General features: G+C 52.5%; 1 protein-coding gene across 1 annotated transcript in view; it reads right to left on the bottom strand.

The window, feature by feature from the left end:
• The window catches only part of ECEL1 (endothelin converting enzyme like 1), a 182,287-nt gene that overhangs the window by 103,475 nt on the left and 51,839 nt on the right, over positions 1-26,973 (bottom strand). Inside the window, exons 6-11 of the mRNA XM_060242824.1 lie at positions 26,020-26,242; positions 17,598-17,696; positions 11,172-11,246; positions 8,795-8,898; positions 6,995-7,053; positions 3,854-3,905 (exon numbers count right to left, since the gene is read on the bottom strand). Of these exons, the coding sequence (XP_060098807.1) occupies positions 3,854-3,905; positions 6,995-7,053; positions 8,795-8,898; positions 11,172-11,246; positions 17,598-17,696; positions 26,020-26,242 (612 nt within the window). The remainder of the gene's footprint in view (positions 1-3,853; positions 3,906-6,994; positions 7,054-8,794; positions 8,899-11,171; positions 11,247-17,597; positions 17,697-26,019; positions 26,243-26,973) is intronic.

Genomic DNA, 26,973 nt, shown 5'->3' with positions numbered 1-26,973 from the left:
CACCAAACTGGCTCTCCAACTGGTAACAGCAATGCTGGGTGACCAAACGTTTCAGACCAGGGCCACCTTTAAGACCAACAAACTTTAACCCTGGGTATAAGCTTTTGTGCGCATGCCTGCTTCTTCAGATACGTATGATGCTGGTGTCAGAACGTGTGCTTTTCTGCATGCTAAGCTTAGTGATGTTAGCCTGACTGACTCCATTTTGTAGATTGATACTAACCATGGGTACTTGCAGCCAAGCCACTAAAACAAAATGCTTTGCACTTCAAATAAACAGTAACCACTGAAGGGTGACCGATAGCCTCTGGGAACCATCTGCAGGTGGCCTTTGAAGACAGCCGCCCAGGCCATCGCAGCAGGGCTCTTTCCTCCCTTTGCTGATAACAGGCCCTGAGAACAGACAACTGTCTGTTGCTGTCTCTGAAAGTGTGAGAAATGACTTTATTGTTTTCGGTAACAATCGCATAAAAATGTAACCAATGCTAAGCCTGTTATCAGAGTTACTCTGTGCCTTCATGAACTGAGTTCTCAATAAACACCTATACTTTGTAACGAAGTCTTGGGTCTCCTTTGAAGTTCTGCAAGTTCTGACAGCTGGATGTCTTTAACTGTGCTGCAGGAGGCAATTCTGCATTAGCTTCTGTTATCACCAGCTGGCTACTAGCCTAGCAGTCCTCGCAGGGGTTTCCAGCTCCAGTGGGGCTCAGCTCAGTTGTGGTTACCAAAGGCCAACCTGGCTTGTGGCCAGGGCTTTTTTGGTAGGAAAAAAAAGCCCAGCTGGAACTCATTTGCATAGGAGGCCACACCCCCTGACATCACTATTGTTTCACACAGGGCTCTTTTGCAGAAAAAGGCCCAGCAGGAACTTATTGGCATGTGAGGCCACACCCCCTGACATCACTGTTGTCTCCCACAAGGCTTTCCCTCCCCCAGAAAAAGGTCCAGCAGGAACTCATTTGCATATGAGGCCACACCCCCTGGCATCGAGCCGGCTGGAATTGCGTTCCTGTGCATTCCTGCTCAAAAAAGCCCTGTTTGTGGCCCACTGGGAACTTTCCCACTAAGTTCAAGGGCCGCTCCAAACCTCCAGAGAAATCCAGTGGGCCAAACCGAAAAGCATCGGCGCTACGAACTTTTCCTTCTGGCTTCCTCTGAGGGTCTTTGGGCTAACCCCACCTTCCTCCCCCACAACAGACGCCCTATGAGGTGGGTGGGGCTGAGAGAGGTCTGACAGAAGCTGCCCTTTCAAGGACAACCTCTGCAATAGCTATGGCTGACCCAAGGCCATTCCAGCAGCTGCAAGCGGAGGAGTGGGGAATCAAACCCGGTTCTCCCAGACAAGAGTCCACGCACTTAACCACTACACCAAACTGGCTCCAACCTGATCCACCCTTTGGATCAATCCTTCCTTCCTTCCTTCCTTCCTGCAAAAAAGCCCTGCGTGAAACAATGGTGATGTCAGGGGGTGTGGCCTCATATGCAAATGAGTTCCTGCTGGGCTTTTTCTGTGAAAAAGCCTTGTGGAAGACAATGGTGATGTCAGGGGGTGTGGCCTCATATGCAAATGAGTTCCTGCTTTGAAAGGTGGAGCCAGGAGATTTGGGGGTAAAACCAGGAGCAAGGTTGTGGCAAGCATGACTGAACTCCAAAGGGCGTTCTGGCCATCACGCTGAAAGGGACCGCGCATCTTTTAAATGCCTTCCCTCCATTGGAAATGATGAAGGATAGGGGCGCCTTCTTTGGGGGCTCATAGCATTGGACCCCCTGGTCCAATCCTTTTGAAACGTGGAGGGTGTTTTGAGGAGAGGCATTGGATGCTATGCTGCAAATTTGGTGCCTCTGCCTCAAAAAACAGCAGATCAATTCTCCATTATACCCTATGGGAATCAGTCTCCATAGGGAATAATGGAGTGTCCAACAGACATTTCCCTCCCCCCCCCCCGCTTTCTGAATACCCTGAAGTGGGGGAGGGTCTTCAAACTGAGGGATCCCCTGCCCCCATCTGGGGAGAACCTGGAAATCTTACAGACATGTTCTGAACCTTATTGGTCTCCTGTGAATGTGTTGTAAACATTGGATTCCAGTGATAAATAAGCCCCCAAACTGAAGAAAGACGGATGAAACGTCTTGATATCTAGAACAGACGTCTTTGGAAGGGCTTCTTTTAGTTCCATGAACTAAATACCGGGCTATTGTCGCTCCTTTGGGATTGGAAAGAGTGCTTTTGAACTGTCTCCTGTGAATGTCTTCTTGCTACATGCTCTTGCCTATTTGAAGTTCTATGCGCAAGCTTGGTCAGAACACCACTGGCCTCTACATTACACTGTCTTGTTGTTTTAAATTGATGGGGTCTCTTAGCGGTTTTTTTTATTGACACAGCTGCACGCGAAGATCCTATCGTTTCCCACTCTCCACCTGGGGACTGGCAACCATCAGCAAGAGTCCAGGAGAGCCTTAAAGACTAACAAAATTTGTGGTGGGGGGTGAGATTTCGTGAGTCAATGCTCGCTTCTTCAGATACTCACGAAAGCTCCTACACTGCCACAGATTTGGATAGCCTTTAAGGCGCCACTGGACTCTCATTCATTTCTACCTTGAGGTGCGCCTGAAGTCTGGAGTGCGGCTCTTTTCTACTGCTACAGACAGGCCCGGCGCTAGGGGTTTCTGCGCCCCAGGCTGAAAACTGCTCCTCCACCCCCCAGTGATGTCATGTCACACACCCCCTCCTTTTAGGGCTGCCAATCCCCAGGTGGGGGCAGGGGATCCCCCGGTTTGGAGACCCTCCCCCCGCATCAGGGTCGGCAGAAAGCGGGGGGAGGGAGGGAAATGTCTTCTGGGAACTCTGTTATTCCCTAGGGAGATTTATTCCCATAGAAAATCATGGGGTCCAATTCTATGAGCCCCAAAAGAAGGTGCCCCTATCCTTCATGATTTCCTATGGAAGGAAGGAATTGAAAAGGTGTGCCGTCCCTTTAAATGTGATGGCCAGAACTCCCTTTGGAGTTCAATTATGCTTGATCTTGGCTCCACCCCTAATGTCTCCTGGCTCCACCCCCAAAGTCCCCAGATATTTCTTGAATTGGACTTGGCAACCCTATCCGCCCCCCAGTGATGTCATGTCACCCCCCCTCCTTTTAGGGTTGCCAATCCCCAGGTGGGGGCAGGGGATCCCCTGGTTTGGAGGCCCTCCCCCCGCTTCAGGGTCGTCAGAAAGTGGGGGGAGGGGAGGGAAATGTCTTCTGGGAACTCTATTATTCCCTATGGAGATTTATTCCCATAAAAAATCATGGAGAATTGATCTGCGAGTATCTGGGGCTCTGGGGAGGGCTGTTTTTTGGGGTAGAGGCACCAAATTTTCAGTATAGCATCTAGTGCCTCTCCCCCAAATACCCCCCAAGTTTCAAAAAGATTGGACCAGGGGGTCCAATTCTATGAGCCCCAAAAGAAGGTGCCCCTATTCTTCATTATTTCCTATGGGAGGAAGGAATTGAAAAGGTGTGCCGTCCCTTTAAATGTGAGGGCCAGAACTCCCTTTGGAGTTGAATTATGCTTGTCACAGCCTTGATCTTGGCTCCACCCCTAATGTCTCCTGGCTCCACCCCCCAAAGTCTCCTGGCTCCACCCCCAAAGTCCCCAGATATTTCTTGAATTGGACTGGGCAACCCTACCTCCTTTGCTGAGGTCTCCCGAGCCTCAGGAGGCCTCGGTGAAGTTCTGAATGCAGTGGGCGTGGGAGAGAGGGTGACTCATGGTTTCCCTAGACCAGGCAGCACCCTACTTCACCTACTCTCACACGCTGGCCCTGGCTACATCAGACTTACACGGCGACCCATCTGAATCTACCACTTACTGTGGGAATTCCGGGTCGTAGAGAGTAGGCTGAAGGATCCCGGCTGGAAACACTGTGGGAGGAAAAGAAGAAGAGTTAGGGGGAGGGCTCCCAGTGTGATGACGTCACCTGGAAGTGATGTATCATGCCAGGCATGTCGCACAGGACACTCTAGGGATTCGCTGGAAACTCTATGGTTTCACTTGGGGACACTCTAGCAATTTCAGGGGGGAACTCTATGGTACCATACATCTTTGGCAACCCTTGTTATGGGAGAGCAAAGGCTATAGGTGCCTTTGGTGCTGTGACACTCACTGGTGCTTCTCCTGCCACCCTAAGCTTTTCAGAAAGTGGGCGTGGCCACTGTAAGGTAGGGCTTGTTCTTGGCTAGGATTGGCTGGCTGTCCCTGTCAGGCATGTAGGGCGACAAATAGGTTTGCCAGATCCTTCTAAGCAGCCACGGAACAGGCGGAACAGGAAGTGGGCTTGCCAGGAGCGGGGAGTCTCACCCAATGCTTCAGCGATTGCCCATGTGACTTCCAATATGACCCATAAGTGATGTAGACACATGAGGGAGAGACTCTGGTTTGTGGGCAAAAACTCTATGGTACAATTAGCATTGACCATAGAGTTTCTGTCCCAAAACCAGAGCGCCACTCTGATGTCCTCAAGGTGCCTATGTCACTTCTGGGTCAGATTGAAATCATGTAGGCGTGTTGCTAAATTGTCTGGAGTTCCTCTCTTTTCTTTGTAGTAAGTCCCCTCTGATGGTCAGAAGAGGAAGAGTTGGTTTTCATACTTTGCTCTTCACTACCTAAAGAAGTCTCAGAGTGGTTTACAATCTCCTTTCCCTTCCTCTTTGGTGTAGTGGTTAAGTGTGCGGACTCTTATCTGGGAGAACCGGGTTTGATTCCCCACTCCTCCACTTGCACCTGCTGGAATGGCCTTGGGTCAGCCATAGCTCTGGCAGAGGTTGTCCTTGAAAGGGCAGCTGCTGTGAGAGCCCTCTGCAGCCCCACCCACCTGACAGGGTGTCTGTTGTGGGGGAGGAAGGTAAAGGAGATTGTGAGCCACTCTGAGACTCTTCGGAGTGGAGGGCGGGATATAAATCCAATATCTTCATCTACCTCACAGGGTGTCTGTTGTGGGGGAGGAAGGGAAAGGAGATTGTGAGCCGCTCTGAGACTCTTTGGAGTGGAGGGTGGGATATAAAGCCAATATCTTCATCTACCTTACACGGTGTCTGTTGTGGGGGAGGAAGGGAAAGGAGATTGTGAGCTGCTCTGAGACTCTTCGGAGTGGAGGGCGGGATATAAATCCAATATCTTCATCTACCTTACAGGGTGTCTGTTGTGGGGGAGGAAGGTAAAGGAGATTGTGAGTTGCTCTGAGACTCTTTGGAGTGGAGGACGGGATATAAATCCAATATCTTCATCTACCTCACAGGGTGTCTGTTGTGGGGGAGGAAGGTAAAGGAGATTGTGAGTTGCTCTGAGACTCTTCGGAGTGGAGGACGGGATATAAATCCAATATCTTCATCTACCTCACAGGGTGTCTGTTGTGGGGGAGGAAGGTAAAGGAGATTGTGAGCCGCTCTGAGACTCTTTGGAGTGGAGGACGGGATATAAATCCAATATCTTCATCTACCTCACAGGGTGTCTGTTGTGGGGGAGGAAGGTAAAGGAGAGTGTGAGCCGCTCTGAGACTCTTCGGAGTGGAGGGCGGGATATAAATCCAATATCTTCATCTACCTCACAGGGTGTCTGTTGTGGGGGAGGAAGGTAAAGGAGATTGTGAGCCGCTCTGAGACTCTTCGGAGTGGAGGGCGGGATATAAATCCAATATCTTCTTCCCCAAACCAGACACCCTGTGAGGTAGGGATGAGAGAGCTCTTTCAATAACTGCTCTTGAGAGAACAGCTCTTTCAATAACTGGGACTGACCCGAGGTCACCCAGCAGCCGCATATGGAGTTGCATATGGAGGAACCTGGGAATCTTAGAGACATGTTCTGAACCTTGTTGGTCTCCTGTGAATGTATTGTAAAGATTGGGTTCCAGCGATAAATAAGCCTCCAAACTGAAGAAAGACGGATGAAACGTTTTGATATCTAGAACAGATGTCTTTGGAAGGGCTTCTTTAGTTCCATGAACTAAATGTCTTCTATGAATGTCTTCTTGCTACATGCTCTTGTCTATTTGAGCACAGGTCCATCAGTGGCTATTAGCCACAGTATATGTGTGTATATTAAATTTTTTGCCACTGTGTGACACAGAGTGTTGGACTTGATGGGCCTGATCCAACATGGCTTCTCTTATGTTCTTATGTTCTTATGAAGTTCTATGTGCAAGCTCTGTCAGGACACCACTGACCTTTACATTGCACTGTTTTGTTGTTTAAAATTTATGGGGTCTCTTAGCGGTTTTTTTATTGACAAGCATATGGAGGAGGAGCAGGGAACCAACCCCAGTTCTCCAAATTAGAGTCCACCGCTCTTAACCACTATACAAAACCAGCCCTCACCACAACAGGTGCCTTATGAGGCAGGTGGGGCTGAGAGAGCTCTTTTCGAGAACTGCTCTTGAAAGAACAGCTCGGAGAGAACTGCCACTGACCCGAGGTTACCCAGCTGGCTGCATGTGGCGGAGTAGGGAATCGAACCGAGTTCTCGCAGGTTAGAGTCTGCCGCTTTTAACCACTACACCAAACTGGCTCTCAGGGGTGAAGAGGTGGGGTCTGGCATGCCTAGTGGCAAACCAAGATTGGTGGCTGTGTGATATGCCCCACTGACTCCTCCCCCCCATCCCTTGGTGGGGTAGGGCGGGATATAAATCGAATAAAATAAAAAATAAAATAAAAAATAAACAAAATCCCTGATCTACTCCCATCTCCATTTCCTCATATCAAGCTGCTGCAAATATCCGCAAGTACCGAAACTTGTCTGATGTAGGGGCAATCAGATTCTGTGCCAGATGAGTTACCCTGCAGCGCAAAACAGGTTTGGGGTCATGCAACACATCCTGAACCTCTCCACCCCACCCTCTGCTGCTTGAACAGAAGGATTGCAGCTTCCGGGGGGGGGGGGGTGCTGCCGTCATTCTGAACCCTTCACTCTCCATCCACTGCCCAGCCAAGCCTTTGGGTCCAGTTACTCTTGGCCCTACCCATTTGGTTCTTGTTGGGAAGGTAGTATGCGTTCAGCGCCTGGGGAGGTAACAGCCACCTGCAAGGAAGAAAAACGCCACGGTTAGCAAAGACACCAGCAAGGCCATGCTTTCTGGAGGCTGCTGCATAAGAACATGGAGAGGGACGGTGGCTCAGTGGTAGAGCATCTGCTTGGGAAGCAGAAGGTCCCAGGTTCAATCCCCGGCATCTACAACTAAAAAGGGTCCAGGCAAATAGGTGTGAAAAACCTCAGCTTGAGACCCTGGAGAGCCGCTGCCAGTCTAAGAAGACAATACTGACTTTGATGGACCAAGGGTCTGATTCAGTAGAAGGCAGCTTCATATGTTCATAACATAAGTTGAGCCCTGGTAGATCAGACCAGTGAGGGTCCATCTAGCCCAGCATCCTGCTTCACACAGTGGCCAACCACTTCCTCTGGAGGGCCAACAACAGGGCAGAGAGGCGGAGGCCTTAATAAGAACATCAGAAGAGCCCTGCTGGATCAGACCATTGAAGGTCCATCTTGTCCAGCTTCCTGTCTCACACAGTGGCCAACCAGTTCCTCTGGAGGGCCAACAACAGGGCACAGAGGCTGAGTGTCAAGAGTCTCTCCATCTTTGTTCCTCTTGCCGTATGTATTTAATTTATAACCCTACAATGCTAACGCTTGTGCTGTGCTATGGTGGCTTTGAAGCATCCCCGCTGCTTATCGGGAGGAGGGCAGCATGTCTGGGAACTTGCTAGTTACTATGCAGCCAAGGTCAGAAGAGCTGGAGGAGATGTAACCAAAGGGTGATAACGAGCGCCTGGGGTAATGACTGAATAATAGTGAACCCGCGCAAATTCCCTGCTTTAGCTTGGAGCGCTTGGCTTGAATTATAACGGTTAGGGCGAGGGGGTTATAAGAGCGGGGAATTGTTGCAAATATCAGCCAGATGCTTTTTACTGGTGGGAAGCTAATTTGCATGCTCCACATGAATCAACCCTCTCCTAATATCGTTATTGATGTCAGAGTGGCAGGGTGCCAAGTGATCAAGCTTAAAAGCACTCGTGCCCATTTCGTTATGGCTTTGCTCAAAACTTAGAATCGTAGAGTTGGAAGGCATCTCCAGGGTCATCTAGTCCAACCCCCTGCTCAATGCAGGAAACTCACAAACGCCTCCCCTTAAGTTCACAGGATCCGCATTGCTGTCAAATGGCCCTCTAGCCTGTGTTTCAAAACCTCCAAGGAAGGAGAGCCCACCACCTCCCAAGGAGGAAGCCTGTTCCACTGAGGAACCGCTCGAACGGTCAGGAAGTTCTTCCTAATGTCGAGCTGGAAATTCTTTTGATTTAATTTCAACCCGTTGGTTCTGGTCCTACCTTCTGGGGCCACAGAAAACAATTCCACCCCATCCTCTAGATGACAGCCCTTCAAGTCCTTGAAGATGGTGATCCTATCACCTCTCAGCTGCCTCCTCTCCAGGCTAACCTTGCCCAGTTTCTTCCACCTTTTCCCAACCTTTCCTTGTCTCATGACGAAAGCTGGGAACGGATCAAAAGGACACGAGATGTTTTTGAAACACCTCCATTTGCATCCAATAGCAGATTGCCTTCCTGGTACACGTTATGCTCCTTGCAGCCACTAGAGTCTGCCAAACAACCGTTAAAGGAAATAAGAGGGTGGGGAAGACCTCAGGAACGGACGCAGGGGTGGTGCAGGATTCGAACTCAGGTCCCGGCAGCAGCTTCCCGGAAGATGTTAGGCGCAATATCCACATCGGGACGGATTTACAGAGCTGTCGAGGTGAGTGACTTACGCCGACTTGTCCACCTCCTGATGGATCTTCTTCACCGATAGTTTAATGCTGAATTTGATGCTACTGAGGATGTTTTTGAAGTATGTTTTCTCGTGGACTTCAAACTGTAGAAAGATAAAGCTGAAATTAAGACCCTGCAGCAGGGGGGAAAGTTGGATTGAAAACCTGGGATGATAATCAATCCCTTTACGAGAATGTATCCGTGCATTTGACATATTTATGTCCCTTACTCTTAGCTGCTCCGCTCCTTAGCAACTGAGAGGAGTGGGAAAGCAACAATTAAAATATATACGAAAGCCAGTATCGACAATAATAAAATCTAAGCAAACAGAGCAAGATGACAACGCCGGATAATAAATGGGAAGCCGAATGGGATAATTAAAAGGACTGTTAAAACGGTAATAGGAATGGTGAACGATTTAGAACCATCACGGAATACCCACAGGATCAAAGGCAAAACGGAGCGGGGGCAAGCAGCGTATCACAGAAAAGAGGAGGAAAGAAAGGTGGACAAAACATTTGGAGCAAAAAGAAGAAGATGATATTGGATTTATATACCGCCCTCCACTCCGGAGAGTCTCAGAGCGGCTCACAATCTCCTTCACCTTCCTCCCCCACAACAGACACCCTGTGAGGTAGATGAAGATATTGGATTTATATCCCGCCCTTCACTCCGAAGAGTCTCAGAGCGGCTCACAATCTCCTTTACCTCCCTCCCCCACAACAGACACCCTGTGAGGTAGATGAAGATATTGGATTTATATCCCGCCCTTCACTCCGAAGAGTCTCAGAGCGGCTCACAATCTCCTTTACCTCCCTCCCCCACAACAGACACCCTGTGAGGTAGATGAAGATATTGGATTTATATCCCGCCCTCCACTCCGGAGAGTCTCAGAGCGACTCACAATCTCCTTCACCTTCCTCCCCCCCAACAGACACCCTGTGAGGTAGATGAAGATATTGGATTTATATCCCGCCCTCCACTCCGAAGAGTCTCAGAGCGGCTCACAATCTCCTTTCCCTTCCTCCCCCACAACAGACACCCTGTGAGGTGGGTGGGGCTGAGAGGGCACTCACAGCAGCTGGCCTTTTAAGGACAAACTCTGCCAGAGCTATGGCTGACCCAAGGCCTTTCCAGCAGGTGCAAGTGGAGGAGTGGGGAATCAAACCCGGTTCTCCCAGATAAGAGTCCGCACACTTAACCACTCCACCAAACTGGCTCTCCTACACCAAACTGCTTGTTGGGGTGGGAAGTCCTTGGAGATCTGGGGGTGGAGCCTGAGGAAGGTGTGGCTTGAGAATGGGTGGGACTGCAGCAGGGATGTGATGTCATACAGTCTACCCACCGAAGGAACTATTTTTTTCCCAGGGGAACTGAGCTCTGTAGTAATTCCAGATCTTCGGGTCCTACCTGGAGGCTGGCAACTCTATGCCAAGAGCTAAAGCTTAGCATGGGGCTGCAGAGTGAGGCATTCCAAAGCTGGCGTGCCACCACAGGGAAGAATGTCTACTGGGCACTCCATTATTCCCTATGGAGATCGATTCCCATAGGGTATAATGGAGAATTGATCTGTGGATATCTGGGGCTCTGGGGGGGGGGCTGTTTTTTGAGGTAGAGACACCAAACTTTCAGCATAGCATCCAATGCCTCTCCTCAAAAGACCCTCCAAGTTTCAAAAGGATTGGACCATGGGGTCCAATTCTATGGGCCCCAAAAGAAGGTGCCCCATCCTTCAATATTTCCAGTGGAGGGAAGGCATTTAAAAGGGGCGCGGTCCCTTTAAACGTGATGCCCAGAACTCCCTTTGGAGTTCAATGATGTTTGTCACACCCTTGCCCCTGGCTCCACCCCATAATGTCTCCTGGCTCCACCCCCAAAGTCCCCGGATATTTCTTGAATTGGGCTTGGTAACCCTATCTCCCAGCAAGCTTCTACAGCCAAGCAGGGATTCTAACCCGGCTCTCCCAGACCTTAGTCTGCCTCTGTAACCACTACATCCTGCTACTACTGGGAAGTTAAAGATAAGCTTGTTGATTTCTGAGCCGCGTTTCGGTTGTGTTCCTGCGTCAGGGAATAAAAGCGAATACATCCAGAGTGGCCTTTCTCCCGACCCTGAGAGTTCGTTTCTGCATTGCAAACTGTAGGTTCTCTCGCCCTTCCCTTCGATATCTCCGGCAGCCTTCGGGGCAGAGCGTGCCCATTTATCTCCGTGTAATTGGCTAGTTAATTAGCGGGTTAATCAGTCAAAAGGCAGGTTGATTAATCAATTATGGCTTTGGGGGTTGATTGACAGCCCGACAAATTACTCGTCGCCCTTGCTTATCTCTGGGGAGAGAACTCTAGAAAAAAAGTGGAGAACAAGCAGTGGAGACTCGCCTCGTATTCCTTGTCGATGGCTTCAGGGTTGAGGAGGAAGTCTGGGTAGCCGATCATCACCATCATATGCTGGAGCTGCAAGAGGAAGAAGAAGGAGACGCACAGATTTATACTGCACCCTTTTCTCTGAATCAGAGTCTCAGAGCGGCTTAGAATCTCCTTCACCTTCCTCCCCCACAACAGACACCCTGTGAGGTAGGTGAGGCTGAGAGAGCTCTGACAGAAGCTGCCCTTTCAAGGAAAGCTCTGCCACAGCTATGGCTGACCCAAAGGCCATTCCAGCGAGTGCAAGCGGAGGAGGGGGGAATCAAACCCGGTTCTTCCAGATAAGAGTCTGTGCACGTCACCGCTACACCAAACTGGCTCCAACCTTCTCCTCCCTTTGGATCAGGCCTTTTGAAGGAGGAGAAAGCAGAAGATGATGATGAAGATGATGATGATATTGGATTTATATCCCGCCCTTTCCTCAGAATCAGAGACTCAGAGCGGCTTACAATCTCCTAGATCTTCTCCCTCCATAACAGACATCCTGTGAGGTGGGTGGGACTGAGAGAGCTCTGACAGAAGCTGCCTTTTCAAGGACAACTCCTGCGAGAGCTATGGCTGACCGAAGGCCATGCCAGCTGCTGCAAGTGGAGGATGGGGGATCAAACCCGGTTCCTCCGGATAAGAATCCGCGCACTTAACCACTACACCAAACTGGTTCTCCGAAGACAGACACCCTGTGAGGTGGGTGGGGCTGAGAGGACTCTCACAGCAGCTGTCCTTTCAAGGACAACCTCTGCCGGAGCTATGGCTGACCGAAGGCCACTCCAGCCCCTGCAAGTGGAGGAATAGGGAATCAAACCCAGTTCTCCCAGATAAGAATCCGCGCACTTAACCACTACACCAAACTGGTTCTCTGAAGACAGACACCCTGTGAGGTGGGTGGGGCTGAGAGGACTCTCACAGCAGCTGCCCTTTCAAGGACAACCTCTGCCAGAGCTATGGCTAACCCAAGGCCATTCCAGAAACTGCAAGTGGAGGAGTGGGGAATCAAACCCGGTTCTCCCATATAAGAGTCCGCGCACTTAACCACTACACCAAACTGACTCTCTTGAGTTGGAGGAGAATCACTGGGCCCTTGGAGAATCATCAGCCCTTGGAGAAATGTCCCCCCCCCCCCCCCCCCCCAAACCATACAGCCCGTACAATTTGCACCTCATGAGATTTTTTTTGTTGTTGGTAGCAGGGCTTTTTTTTTGTAGCAAGAACGCCTTTGCATATTGGTTTTAAAAGTTTTATTGGTTTTCCGAAATTAAGGGTAAAGGGTAAGAAGGAATAAGAAATTGTAGTTACAGTTCTATCTTAATCTGCATGTAGTATACTTTCATAGAATGCAAGACTGCATCTAATATACTTTCTTAAGGTGTCATATATTATTATCTCTTAGCTTTAGATCATCAACATTTATGTTATAAGTCTTCCTATTAAAGTACCTATTCAAGTTGACGTTTCCGACAAAGGCAATCTTATCATGAAAAGTACAGGAGAAAGGAGATATAAGCTCACACCAAAGAATCTTAGGAGTCTTGAGTATCTAGCCAAATATAGAGTTTCAACCAATATTTTCTTGCTTCTTCCTTAGATTTCCCAGCCAACAACTGGGATAAATAGTCCAGCTCAGCTGTTTCCAGAATTTTCCCCACCAAGTCCGTTCTCATGGGGATCTCCTGACGCTTCCATCTTTGTGCCAAAAGAATCCTGGCTGCTGTATTAATATGTGCCATCAAATGTCTCATCTCTTTGGAGTAATCCTCAGGATATATATTCTCCTTTGCATATTGGGCCACATCCCCTGATGTAGCCAATCCTCCAGGAGCTTACAGTAGGCCCCGTACGAAGAACCCTGTAAACATTTGGAGGATTGGCTACCTCAGGGGTGTGTGGCCTAATATGCAAAGGAGTTCCTGCTACAAAAAAAAAGCCCTGAACAAATGTAACCCAGCAACTCTGTACCTGTTAAAGCAGGGGTGTCAAAGATGCAGCCCAGGGGCCAAATCAGGCCCTCAGGCTCCTATCAGGCCCCCGAGCAACTGCCTGCTTCCTTCTCCCTCTCTCTTGCTTCCTTCTGCATCACAGCTTGCTTTGCGAGGCTTGCTCAATTGCACAGAAGCTATTGCACAATTGCACAAAGCCTCTATTTTCTCCATTGGCTGAGGCTTGGGGGGGAAGCAGCGGGGAAGGAGAGCTTGCTTCGCCAGGCTCTCTCAATCGCACAGCAGAGCTACTGAGCCAAGCCTCTCTTCCTTCTATCCTCCCCCTCCTGGCCCTCTAGGGAAGGCAGGAAAGAGCCAGAGCTTCCTTTGCCCAATTCCCTGGATCCCCTGGGAGAGATACAAAGAAAGCACCTTGAACACCAATAGTGCAAATATTTTAAACATGTTTTAAGTTTTTTTTTTTTTTTAAAAAGATCGTGTTTGTCTGTGCCCTTTATAAAGTTTATATCTCTGCTATCTAATCTTAAATCAGTACACACATGGTCTGGCTTACATGGTCCAGCCCGACAAGGTCTCATCTATGTCAGATTCGGCCCTCATAACAAATGAGTTTGACACCCTTGTATTAAAGGTTCAGTAAGCTGATGGTTTGCCACTGGCCTGGGCCAGCTGAAATTGGAGGGGTTTGCCAAGTATGTCTCCCATCGCCGTGACTGGCTGCTGGACCGCAATTCAGTTTGGGCAGGTTGCAATTTTCTTCACGCAAAGAGTAATTCACTACTTCTTCACTCACAGCGTAACGAACACGTGGGATTCACTGTGGCAGGAAGTGGTGGCGGCTACAAGCCTACGTAGCTTCAAGAGGGGATTGGCTACACATCTGGCGCAGAGGTCTATGAGTGGCTATTAGCCACAAGGTAGAGATGGAACTCGCTGTCTGGGGCAGTGATGCTCTGTATTGTAAACCCTCCAAGTTTCAAAAGGATTGGACCAGGGGGTCCAATTCTATGAGCCCCCAAAGAAGGTGCCCCCGTCCTTCATTATTTCCAATGGAGGGGAAGGCATTTAAAAGGTGTGCGGTCCCTTTAAATGTGACGGCCAGAACTCCCTTTGGAGTTCAATGAGGCTTGTCACACCCTTGCCCCTGGCTCCACCCCCAATGTCTTCCTTGCTCCACCCCCAAAGTCTCCTGGCCCCACCCCCAAAGTCTCCCACCCCCAAAGTCCCCAGATAGTTCTTGATTTGGACTCTGCAACCCTAGTTGGGGGCCCCAAGGATTGGGGGACGCCTCTGACTTCAGTATCCTCCCTTCAGCTCCAGTGTTCCCCTCTGACCTTGGCGCTCTGTAACCACATCTTCCCTTCCGATTCCGAACCCGCAAGATGCTCCTTCCTTTTTGGCGTCCCTGAAACAGTGTCCACCTCTCCAGTTTCAAACTCCATCTTCCCTTCCCCCCCCCCCCTTCTCTTGTTCTAAGACTGCTAACCCATTTTGTGACCTACAAAGATGCTTTGTACAGACAAAATCCAGCGGAATACATCAATCCTTCCTTACGGTCAGCTAACGGGCTCATACTTTAGGAAACCTATTAAACCGCTCAACCGCTGAGTGTCATTACAAGACGACAACGGCTGTAGGACCCTTAATTTGCAGCCAATATGCTTTTTAAGCATAAGTGAACTTTCGAGTGAGTTAAACCTTCTCTTATAATAATGTTTTATTCCTCCCACTTCCTAGGGGAGAAGTTTCACTAAGGGGGAAGGGTTGCCCGCCCTTGGTTGGCTTCAGGGTTTTTTTTTTGTACAGGAACTCATTTGCATGTTAGGCCACACACCCCTGACGTAGCCAATCTTCCTAGAGCAGAGGTGTCAAACATGTGGCCCAGGGACCGAATCAGGCCCCTGGAGGGCTCCTATCAGGCCCCTTAGCAACTGGCTGTCATCTGCTTCCTTCTCCCTCTCTCTTGCTTCCTTCTGCATCACATTTTGCTTTGCCAGGCTTGCTCAATTGCACAGGCGCTACAGAGCAAAGACTCTATTTTCTCCCTTGGGAAGGAAGGGTGGGAGAGAGGCAGTTTCTCCAGGCTCTCTCAATCACACCGCAGAGCTACTGAGCCAAACCTCTCTCCTTTATATTGGCTGAGGCTCCTCCCCTCCTCCTCCAGTCCCCTGGGGAATGAAGTAGAGAGCCAGAGCTTCCTTTGCCCAGTGCCCTGGATCCCATGGGAGAGCTTCAAAGAAAGCACCTTTAAGACCAACAAGTGCTAACATTTTAAGCATGTCGTAATTTTTTAAAAAAATACCGTATTTTTTGCACCTTAAGGCGCTCCGGACGATAGGATGCACCTTCCTCCTGGGGGGTGATCCGCTGCCTCCGCCTCCGATCCCGGTGCTTCCCCCGTGCCTGCCTGCCTGGCTCCAGCTTCTTCCAGCAAGCGCTGGGATCGCTCCACGCTGCCCCCACCGCAAACCCAGCGCTTCGCGAGCGCCGGCTGCGGAGAGGGCAGCGTGCTTCCTCCATGCCTGCCTGCCTGCCTGCCTGGCTCCAGCTCTGACGCTTACAGCAAGCGCCAGGATCGCTCCCTCTGCCCTTCGATCCCGGCGCTTGCTGTAAGCATCAGAGCCGAAGCCAGGCAGACAGGCATGGAGGAAGAACCCGCCCCCTCCGCAAACCCAGCGCTTTGCGAGCGCCGGCTGTGGAGGGGGCAGCGTGCTTCCTCCGTGCCTGTCTGCCTGGCTTCAGCTCTGACGCTTACAGCAAGCGCCGGGATCGGAGGGCAGAGGGAGCGATCCTGGCGCTTGCTGTAAGCGTCAGAGCTGGAGCCAGGCAGGCAGGCGCAGGGGAAGCGCCGGGATCAGAGGCGGAGGCAGTGGATGGCCCCCCCCCAGGAAGGTAGGTACCTTCGCTCCATAAGACGCACACACTTTCCCCCCACTTTTTTTTGGGGGGGGGAGTGCGTCTTATGGTGCGAAAAATACGGTACATATTTAATTGTTTTTGTCTGTGTCCTTTATAAAGTTTGTATATCTGCTACCTAAAATCTTAAAACAGGTACACATATGGCCCAGCGTAACATGGCTTGGCTCAACCCAACATGGCCCGGCCCAATAAGATCTCATTTATGTCAGATCCGGCCCTCATAACGAATAAGTTCGACACCCCTGCGGAGCTTACAGTAGGCCCTGTAAGAAGAGCCTTGTCAGCTCTTGGAGGATCGACTACATCAGGGGGTGTGGCCCAGGGGTGGAATTCTAGCAGAAGCTGCTTTGCATATTAGGCCACACCTCTCTGATGTAGCCAATCCTCCTGGAGCTTACTGTAGGCCCTGTTAAGAAGAGCCTTGTAAGCTCTTGGAGGATCGACTACATCAGGGGGTGTGGCCTAATATACAAATTTGCTCCTGCTATAAAAATAGCCCTGGTTGGCTTACCAGGGTGGCGGAGGGACTTTGGGCAAGGGAGAGCTGTAAATGGTACCCCGCAACACCATGATGTCCTTTCCTGCTGATAAACCAGAACTGACATCATCGCATCGGGGTGATGCTCTAGGAACTGCACAAATCTCTATGGTGACACCAGAGAGATCTGTGGGATTCCTAGAGCGTCGCTGGGACACAGAGATATCCCTTCCGATTACGGGGCTTGAAATAATGTCGCGTCATGTGTGGTGCTGGCTTTACCTCCATTTCACCTCCCACCACTCGTTTACCACTAGTGGGAAACTGGTAAGTTTACGGTGGGGTCTCTGAAATGGTACTCCACCCGTGAGGGACCAGGTCATGGAAAAGCATCTCCCAAACAGGCGATGTTGAAAGGATGCAACTGTCTATATTGCAGGGGTGGCCAACGGTAGCTCTCCAGATGTTTTTTTTGCCTACAACTCCCATCAGCCCCAGCCAGCATGGCTGATGGCTGGGGCTGATGGGAATTGTAGGCAAAAAACATCTGGAGAGCTACTGTTGGCCACCCCTGCTATATTGAAACAGCAGGGCTTTTTTTTTGTAGCAGGAGCTCCTTTGCACATTAGGCCGCACCCCCCTAATGTAGCCAATCCTCCAAGAGCTTACAGGGCTCTTATTCCAGGGCCTAATGTAAGCTCCAGGAAGATTGGCTACATCAGGGAGGTGTGGCCTAATATACAAAGGAGTCCCTCAGGGCTCTTTTTGTAGCAGGAGCTCCTTTGCATATTAGGCCACACCTCCCTGATGTAGCCATTCCTCCAGGAGCTTACAGGGCTCTTCTTCCAGGGCCTACTGTAAGCTCCAGGAGGATTGGCTACATCAGGGAGGTGTGGCCTAATATGCAAAGGAGCTCCTGCTACCAAAAAAGCCCTGTGAAAGAGGGCTATTCTGATTCCTTGAGTCTAAGTGTAAAAAAGGGAGAGGGGCATCGGATGCGTATCCCGGGTTCTTGATCCATGCCGCAGAATCCTCCGTCTCCCCCCACACCTTGGATCTGGCCGCCCGCCGCGTGGCATCGTCCATCCAGTCGAGCTCCTCCAGTCGCCGGTCCAGGATGTGCTTGATGTCTTCCACTAACTCCTGCACCTGGATGAGAAAGAGCATGCAGAAATCAAAGGCTGCGGGGGTGTGTGTGCGCGTGAGAGAGAGAGAGATACACACACAGAGAGACAGAGACGGAGAGACAGACAGAGACACAGAGAGAGATAGAGACACAGAGAGCTAGGGTTGCCAAGTTCAATCCAAGAAATATCTGGGGACTTTGGGGGTGGGGCCAGGAAACTTGGGGGTGGAGCCAGGAGCAAGATTGTGACAAGTACAACTGAACTCCAAAGAGAGTTTTGGCCATCACATTTAAAGGGACCGCACATCTTTAAAATGCCCCTGGTCCAATCCTTTTGAAACTTGGAGGGTATTTTGGAGATAGGCACGAAATGCTTCGCCGCAAATTTCGTGCCTCTACCTCAAAAACAGCCTCCTCCAGAGCCCCAGATAACCGTGCATCAATTCTTCATTAGACCCTATGAGAATCGGTTTCCATAGGGAATAATGGTGGGCCCTCCCCCCACTTTCTGATGACCCTGAAGCGGGGGGGGGGGGAGGCCTCCTAACTGGGGGACCCCCTGCCCCCACCTGGAGATTGGCAACTCTAGAGCCAGCCTCTCTCCCACATCACCCAAAGCAAAGCACTCAAACCACTCTCATTCACTTGGAGGTCACACCCATTTTAACTGAGCCCAGAAGGGGCTTGTTCAAGTTGGAGGGCCATGGCTCAGTGGCGGAGTCTCTGCTTGCCACACAGAAAGGTCCCCGGTTCAGTCCCCAGCAAGCACCAGGCAGGAGGTCTGCCCAACACCCTGGAGAGCAGCTGCCAGTCCGAGGAGACAATTCCAGCTTCATGGGTTTGTGGCTGCTTTAGAATTGAAGCGGACTAACCGTTTGGATCATGAGAGCGTTTCCTAACTTGATTTGTTCAGAACTTGCTCCTGTTCATCCTTTAGAGCGTTTTTGCACTGACCTTAATCGGGAGCGACGTCCCTCTTCACCGCGCAGCGTCTGCGCGGATTTCGCACTAATTGCTCCGCAGAACCCAGAAGAGCCGCAAAGTCCCGCGGCTTTTGCCTCGCAAATGTAAACTGGCCAAAAACCAGTTTACATTTGCGACGCAAAAGCCACGGGACTTTGCGGCTCTTCTGGGTTCTGCGGAGCAATTAGTGCGAAATCCACGCAGACGCTGCGCGGTGAAGAGGGATGTTGCTCCCGAGTAAGGTCAGTGCGAAAACGCTCTTAGTCTCAACAGGATCTTTCTTTCTTTCTTTCTTTCTTTCTTTCTTTCTTTCTTTCTTTCTTTCTTTCTTTCTTTCTTTCTTTCTTTCTTTCTTTCTTTCTTTCTTTCTTTCTTTCTTTCTTTCTTTCTTTCTCGCTGAATAATGTAACAACGGTCTTGCGGTCTATAAAGGCGAACAAGTTTACTGCGTCAAACGCTCTCATGAGTCAGAGCCCTGACTCACGAAAGCTTTCACCACAATAAATCTGTCTTTAAGGTGCCGCGAGAGGCTTTGGTATTTTGGCTGCAGCTCTCAGACGCAGACACCGTTCCGTCTCCTGATTCGTACCTTTCTTTCCGACAGTTTTTAACCTTCAGTTAGAGAACTTGTCTCCCTTCCTTACCTTATTTTCAAGTCCCAGGACACAAGAGAAGAAGAAGTGCTGTTGAGTCACAAGCAACTCAAGGTGACCCCGGAACCTTCTGCATGCCAAGCAGGTGCTCTACCGCTGAGTCAAGACTCCTTGCAAAAAGGACCAAAGGAAGCTGCCTTCTACTGCATCAGACCATTGATCTTTCAAGGTCAGTGTCTACTCAGGCAGGCAGCAGCTCTCCAGGGTCTCAAGATGGCTAAGGTCTTCCACATCACCTACTGCCTGGTCCTTACTGGAAATGCCAGGGATTGAACCTGGGACCTTCTGCATGCCAAGCAGACGCTCAGCCACTGAGCTACAGGCCCTCACCAAAATATGAAGCCGCCTTATACTGAATCAGAGACCCTTGGTCCATCAAGATAAGTTCTGTTTACTTAGACTGGCAGCAGCTTTCCAGGTTCTCAGGCTGAGGTCTTTCATATCACCTCCTACCTGGTCCTTTCAAATGGAGATGCCGGGGATCAAACCTGGGACCTTCTGCCTGCCATACAAGAAGCTGCCTTATATTGAATCAGATCCTTGGTCCATCAAAGTCAGTACTGTCTACTCAGACTGACAGTAGCTCTTCAAGGTCTATTTGGTCCTTTTTACTGGAGATGTCAGGGATTGAAACGGGGACCTTCTGAATACTGAGCAGATGCTTTACTATTGAGCCACAATTGCTCCCCAAACACAGATGCACACACATGAAGCTGACTGATACTTAACCAGACCATCAGTTCATCAAAGTCAGTATCTGTCGGCTCTCCAGGATTTCAAGCTGAGGTCTTTCCTATCACCTCCTGCCTGGTCCTTTTAACTGGAGATGCCGGGGATTGAACCTGGGAACTTCTGTGTGTCGAGCAGATGCTCTACCACTGAGCTACAGCCTGACTTTATGGCTCTCCAGGGTCTCAGGCTGAGGTCTTTCCCATCACTTACTGCCTAGTTTCTTTTAACTGGAGATGCCAGGTGTAGTGTATCGGACTCAGCGCAAGCGCCGCGCGACCCGGGCCACCCTCGGGTCGCCGTGCGCAGCGCGGGAAAAGCCACTGCCAATCCTGACCAAGGGCGGGAAGTTTGACTGGCCAGGATTGGGCTGGCCAGCGAAGGGGATGTTCCGGGAGGCATGTATATATTAGCGGACCCGGCCGCGTGTTCTCAGTTGCGTGTGATGTACTAGCCAATAAAGACCTATGCCTTCACCACGTCTCGTCTCCCAGTACATTACACTGGCGACGAGGATGGGATCTAGATAGGTCCGGCCGCCCCGAGGGGAACCTGACCGGGCCGGAGACGAGGAAGGCGTGAGACCGCAGGATCGCACAGCCCGCCGCCACCATGGCGAACTCTACAGTAACGACGGGCCATCTTGCGGAATTCAACCCGGAGCACCCCGAGAGATGGGAGACCTACACAGAAAGGGTCGAGTGCTACCTGCGGGCGAACCTGATCGAAGATGACGACAGGAAGAGAGACGTCCTGCTGAGCGTCTGTGGAGAAGAAACTTTCGAGATCGCAAGAGGCCTCTCCGCTCCAGCTAAGCTGACCGAGAGGACCTACCGGGAAGTCGTGAGACTCCTCACGGGCCACTTTTCGCCCCAACCGTCCATCGTCGCCCGCCGATTCCTCTTCCACAAGAGGGACCAAAAGTCGGGGGAGACAGCGGCGGTCTACCTGGCGGCCCTGCGACAGATCGCCGGGAACTGCAATTTTGACAAAAGGGACGAAGCCCTGAGGGACCGTTTCGTCTGGGGCCTCCGAGACGAACGACTGCAGCAGAAGCTCTTCGCTAAGGAGGAGCTCACGCTACAACAAGCCTTCAACGAGGCGACGGCGTTCGAGAGGGCCACCAAGGCGTTCGGCCAGCCACGCGGCGAAGCAGTCCACCAAGGGGAAACAGAGCTGGAAGACCGAGCAGAGGAAGAAGCGTTTCAGCTCCGGAGGCCTCAGAGAACGGACACACGGGCCCCCGCGAGACAACGAGCGACGGAGAGGGCCACCGCCACCACCGGTTCCAGGTGCGCCAGCTGCGGCGACCCCCACGAGCGACGGGACTGCCCGTACCGCAACCTGGACTGCCGCAGCTGCGGAAAGACAGGCCACATCGCCCGGGCTTGCCGGGCCAAGAACAGCCGCCGCCAACCGTCAGCGCATCACGACTCCCTGGACACACACACGACGGCATCCACCAGTCTGCAGGTATTGAACTTGCCCCTCTCGGCCCCAGACAAGGTCAAAATGTCGGTCCTAATCGAGGGCGCCCCCTGCATCATGGAAGTAGACTCGGGTTCCTCCATCTCTATCATTTCGGAGGAAACCCTCAAGAAACTATGTCCCCGCCGCCGCATCCAAACGAGGCCAGCGGACTTCGTACTGAGGGACTTTCAGAAGAACCCAGTACACATCGTGGGGTGGGCCCGGGTGCATGTAGAAAGAGGGGGTTTTAGGGGGCCCCTAGACATCCTAGTGGTCAAGCGCCAACTGACCACACTTCTCGGGTTGGCGTGGTTCAATCCACTGGGGATCCAGCTGGTGGGGGTGGACCAATTGCAGGCCAGCAATTTCGACGGGGTCTGCCGGGAGTTCCCCGAGGTCTTCGACGGGTCCTTGGGGAGCTACAAGGGTCCGCCCATCACCTTACCGATAGACCCAATGGTCAGGCCCATAAGGCTTAAAGCGAGGCGCGTCCCGTTCGCCCTCAAGCCTAAAATAGAGGCAGAACTGGACCGCCTAACAGCCCAGGGCGTCCTAGAACCTGTAACGTATGCGGAATGGGAGACCCCCATAGTAACGCCAGTCAAACCCAACGGGGAGGTTAGGATCTGCGCCGACTACAAGTGCACGATCAATAAGGCGCTGCAAGACAACCCCTACCCAGTCCCGGTGGTTAGCCACGTCCTAGCAGCACTAGCCGGGGCGAGGGTTTTTGGAAAGCTGGACTTAGCACAAGCATACCAGCAACTGCCGGTCGACGCTAAGACGGCGGAGGCGCAGACGATCGTGACCCACAGGGGCGCGTTCAGGGTTAAACGGCTGCAGTTCGGGGTCAGTGTAGCTCCGGGGATATTCCAGAGCATAATGGACTCTCTCTTGAAAGGGATCCCCGGAGTTCAACCCTTCTTTGACGACGTTTTAATCGCCGCCCCCACCGAAGGAGAGTTCAGCTGCCGCCTGCGAGAGGTCCTCAGACGGTTCCAAGCGGCGGGGCTGCGAGTCAAAAAGGAGAAATGTTTGTTGGGTGTTCCGCGAGTGGAGTTCCTGGGGTTCGCCGTGGACGCGGCTGGAATTCACCCGACGGCGGACAAGACCAGGGCCATAGTCCAGGCCCCTGCCCCCAAATGCAAGGCAGAACTACAGAGTTTTTTAGGATTATTGAACTTTTATCATGCATTCCTGCCACACAAAGCCGCCGTGGCGGAACCGTTGCACCGCTTGTTAGATAAACAGGCCCCGTGGGTCTGGGGTAAACGCCAAGCCGCGGCGTTCCAGGCAGTGAAAGACCTCTTGGTCTCTAACGCGGTACTTCATCACTACGATGAAAACCTACCCCTGATCCTGGCTTGCGACGCCTCCCCCTACGGAGTAGGAGCGGTCTTAGGGCACCAACTCCCGGACGGGAGAGAGGCGCCGATCGCTTACTACTCCCGGACTCTGTCCCCTGCCGAGCGGAACTACGCCCAGATCGATAAGGAGGCCCTGGCGATCGTGGCGGGGGTGCAAAAGTTCAATGACTACCTCTACGGTAGGCGTTTCACCATCGCCACTGACCACAAGCCGCTCCTCGGCCTCCTAGCCCCCGATCGTCAGACCCCCCAGATTCTGTCTCAGAGGGTTTTAAGGTGGAACCAGTTCCTGAATTCATACACTTACGCTCTGATACACCGCCCCGGTAAAGCAATGGGTCACGCAGATGCCCTCAGCCGCCTGCCGCTACCCACAACGGACCCAGATCCCGCCCCGGCACACGGGGTGATGCTCATTGAGTCGCTCCCCGAGCGCCCACTGCACGCGGACGAGGTGGCTCGGGCGACTGGGAGAGACCGCATCCTCGCACGGGTCAGGGACTGGGTGGGAAGGGGGTGGCCCTCGGGCAAGGTGGAAGAAGCATTTCGGCCGTTCGCGTCCAGGAAGGACGAGCTATCGACACACAAGGGGTGCATACTCTGGGGGAGCCGGGTGGTGGTGCCCCCCCCCCTGCGCAGACAGGTATTGGAGGATCTCCACGAGACCCACCCGGGCATCGTGAGAATGAAAGCCCTGGCCCGGAGCTACGTGTGGTGGCCGGGCATGGATGAGGAAATAGAGGGGTGGGTAAGAAGGTGCCAACCATGCCAGGAGTCCAGACCCAATCCGCCGTCCGCCCCGGTCCACAGGTGGGAGTCGAACGGGCGGCCGTGGTCCCGCCTCCATGTGGATTTCGCGGGGCCGTATCAGGGCCAGATCTTCTTTATACTTGTGGACGCATATACAAAATGGCTAGAGGTAATCCCGGTGGCCTCGACCTCCACCGCAGCAGCAGTCAGGGCGCTCAGAAGGGTCCTCTGCACACACGGGATCCCGGACACCCTGGTGACGGACAACGGCACGGCATTCACCTCCCGGGAATTCCGGGAGTTCACCGACCGGTACCTCATAAGGCACATAAGGTCCGCCCCATTCCATCCAGCCACCAACGGCCAGGCGGAGCGCATGGTGCGGACCACCAAAGAGGCACTGGGCCGTATAGTACATGGGGATTGGGACCACCGCCTCTCAGCATTCCTGTTCCACAACAGGATCACCCCAAACCCGGTAACCGGTTTCAGCCCCGCAGAACTGCTCATGGGGAGGAAACTGACCACTCGTCTTGATAGGCTACACCCGGACCGGGCGCCGGATGTCCGCGGGTCCCCCGAGGTCCGGGAAGCAGTGAGAGGATTCTTTCCGGGCGACCCAGTGTATGCGAAAAACTTCGCAAGCGGCCCCGAGTGGTTGGCGGGAAGGGTTCTGAGGGTAACAGGCTCCCGGTCATACGAGGTAACCACCGCCGGAGGCCAGGTGCTGAGGCGGCACATCGACCAGCTGCGCCGCCGCACCCTACCCGAGGAGGCAGAAGAGGCAGAGAGTAGGGAACCGCCAGCAACGGAACCGCCAGAAGGGGCCCCGCCAATACAGGAGCTACCCACGTACGAGGCCCCGGCAGCCGCGGGACCAGAACCGGAGCCAGCACCCGACCCGGGCCGGCAACAGCCAGAAACGGCGCCACCCACGTTGGGATCGGGCCCCACACCAACGGCAACCCCGAGGAGATCAACACGGGAACGCAGGACGCCAGCGTACCTACAGGACTATGTAGTTTAAACTAGGAGGGGAGGAGTGTAGTGTATCGGACTCAGCGCAAGCGCCGCGCGACCCGGGCCACCCTCGGGTCGCCGTGCGCAGCGCGGGAAAAGCCACTGCCAATCCTGACCAAGGGCGGGAAGTTTGACTGGCCAGGATTGGGCTGGCCAGCGAAGGGGATGTTCCGGGAGGCATGTATATATTAGCGGACCCGGCCGCGTGTTCTCAGTTGCGTGTGATGTACTAGCCAATAAAGACCTATGCCTTCACCACGTCTCGTCTCCCAGTACATTACACCAGGGATCGAACCTGCGGCCTTCTGCATGCCAAGCAGAATCTCTGCCGCTGAGCCACAGCCTTTGTCTATGTCTCTCCAGTGTCTATAGCAGAGATCTTCCACATCACCTCCTGCCTGGTCCTTTCTACTGGAGATGCCGGGGATTGAACCTGGGTCCTTCTGCATGCAGAGTGGAGACCTTGCCACTGAGCCATGCTCTCTGTCCAAACATTCATGCACACACATGAAACTGATTTATATGGAATCAGACCCTTGGTCCATCAGACCTTCAGTCTATCAAGGTCAGTTTTGTCTACTCAGACCGGCAGCAGCTCCCCAGGGCCCCAGGCAGAGGTCTTTCCCATCACCTCCTGCCTGGTCCTTTTAACTGGAGATGCTGGGGATTGAACCTGGGACCTTCTGCATGCCAAGCAGATGCTCTACCACTGAGCCACAGCCCCCCTCCTTAGCTCTCCAGGGTCTCAGGCTGAGGTCTTTCCCATCACCTCCTGCCTGGCCCTTTCAGCTGGAGATGCCAGGGATTGAACCTGGGACCTTCTGCGTGCCAAGCAGACACTCTGCCACTGAGCCACAGCCCCTGTCTATGTTTCTCCAGGGTCTCAGGCTGAGGTCTTTCCCATCACCTCCTGCTTTGTCCTTTTAACTGGAGATGCTGGGGATTGAACAGGGGACATTTTTCATGCTAAGCGGAGGCTCTGCCACTGAGCCACAGCCCCCCTCCTTAGCTCTCCAGGGTCTCAGGCTGAGGTCTTTCCCATCACCTCCTGCTTGGTCCTTTTAACTGGAGATGCTGGGGATTGAACCTGGGACCTTCTGTATGCCAAGCAGATGCTCTACCACTGAGATATAGCCCCACTTCATGGCTCCTCAGGGTCTCAGGCTGAAGTCTTTCCCATCACCTCCTGCCTGGTCCCTTTTAACTGGAGACGCCGGGGATTGAACCTCAGATCTTCTGTGTGCCAAGCAGATGCTCTGCCACTGAGCCATGCCCCACATATTGCCCTAACACCAGCAGCAGGTCATTTTCCTTCAGCTCTTTTGGGACAATGGGTATCCAACTGGTGACCCTTCCCCACTCCCTGCTGCCCTCCAGCTCGTGCCGGCTCCTACCTTGGCCTTACTGGCTGACGAGAAGTACTCTTCCACGAAGAGAGCTCCCAGGGCCATGCCGAAGTGCTTGTTGGCCTGGCTGAGGCAGACTTTGCCCAGCTCTTGCTGCTTCTCGGCGCCCTCCATCTCCTTGGCCAGCTCGTGGATAGCGTCGCGGAAGGGGGTGGAAAGATGCTCACTCAGCACCACCGCGATGCGCCACAGCATGTAGTTATGGAGGATCCTGGAGCAGAAGGAGCACAAGGCAAACAGCTTGAGTCGGGAGCCACAGGTGGCTTTTCACACATTTTGCTTGGCTCTCTTTGACCGGTTTCACACACAGCTCGCCTCGCAGTCACAGTCCTGTTCCCTCCGCAGCGTCTGGTCGGATTTCCCACCATCTGCGCCGAAGTTACAGGAAGTGCCGCAGCTTTTGCGTAGCAAACGTAAACCGCTAAAACCCAGTTTACGTTTAGCCACGGCACTTCCTGTAACTCCGGCGCAGATGGTGGGAAATCCGACAGATGCTGCGGAGGGAACAGGATTGTGACTGCGAGGTGAGCTGTGTGCGAAAAAGGTTTTTGCCTCTTTAAATCACTTCTCCAAGCCAAGCCAGCTGGTGGCTTGGAGAATGCATTTAAAGTTAAAGTTGCTTTCTTTACACCTCTCCTGCCTCCTCCACCCATCTTCCTTCCTTCCTGTCAAAAAAAACCCCCATTAATCAAGCTATCTTGAGAGCCAATTTGGTGTAGTGGTGAAGTGTGCGGAATCTTATCTGGGAGAACTGGGTTTGATTCCCCACTCCTCCACTTGCAGCTGCTGGAATGACCTTGGGTCAGCCATAGCTCTCATAGGAGTTGACCTTGAAAGGGCAGCTGCTGTGAGAGCCCTCTCAGCCCCACCCACCTCACATGGTGCCTGTTGTGGGGGGAGAAGATCTAGGAGATTGTAAGCCACTCTGAGTCTCTGATTCAG

The sequence above is a fragment of the Heteronotia binoei genome, chromosome 6 (assembly GCF_032191835.1).
Source record: "Heteronotia binoei isolate CCM8104 ecotype False Entrance Well chromosome 6, APGP_CSIRO_Hbin_v1, whole genome shotgun sequence".
Classification (NCBI taxonomy): Eukaryota; Metazoa; Chordata; class Lepidosauria; order Squamata; family Gekkonidae; genus Heteronotia; species Heteronotia binoei.
The sequence above is the reverse complement of the archived record's forward strand: the minus strand, read 5'-3'. Positions and strand labels throughout refer to the sequence as shown.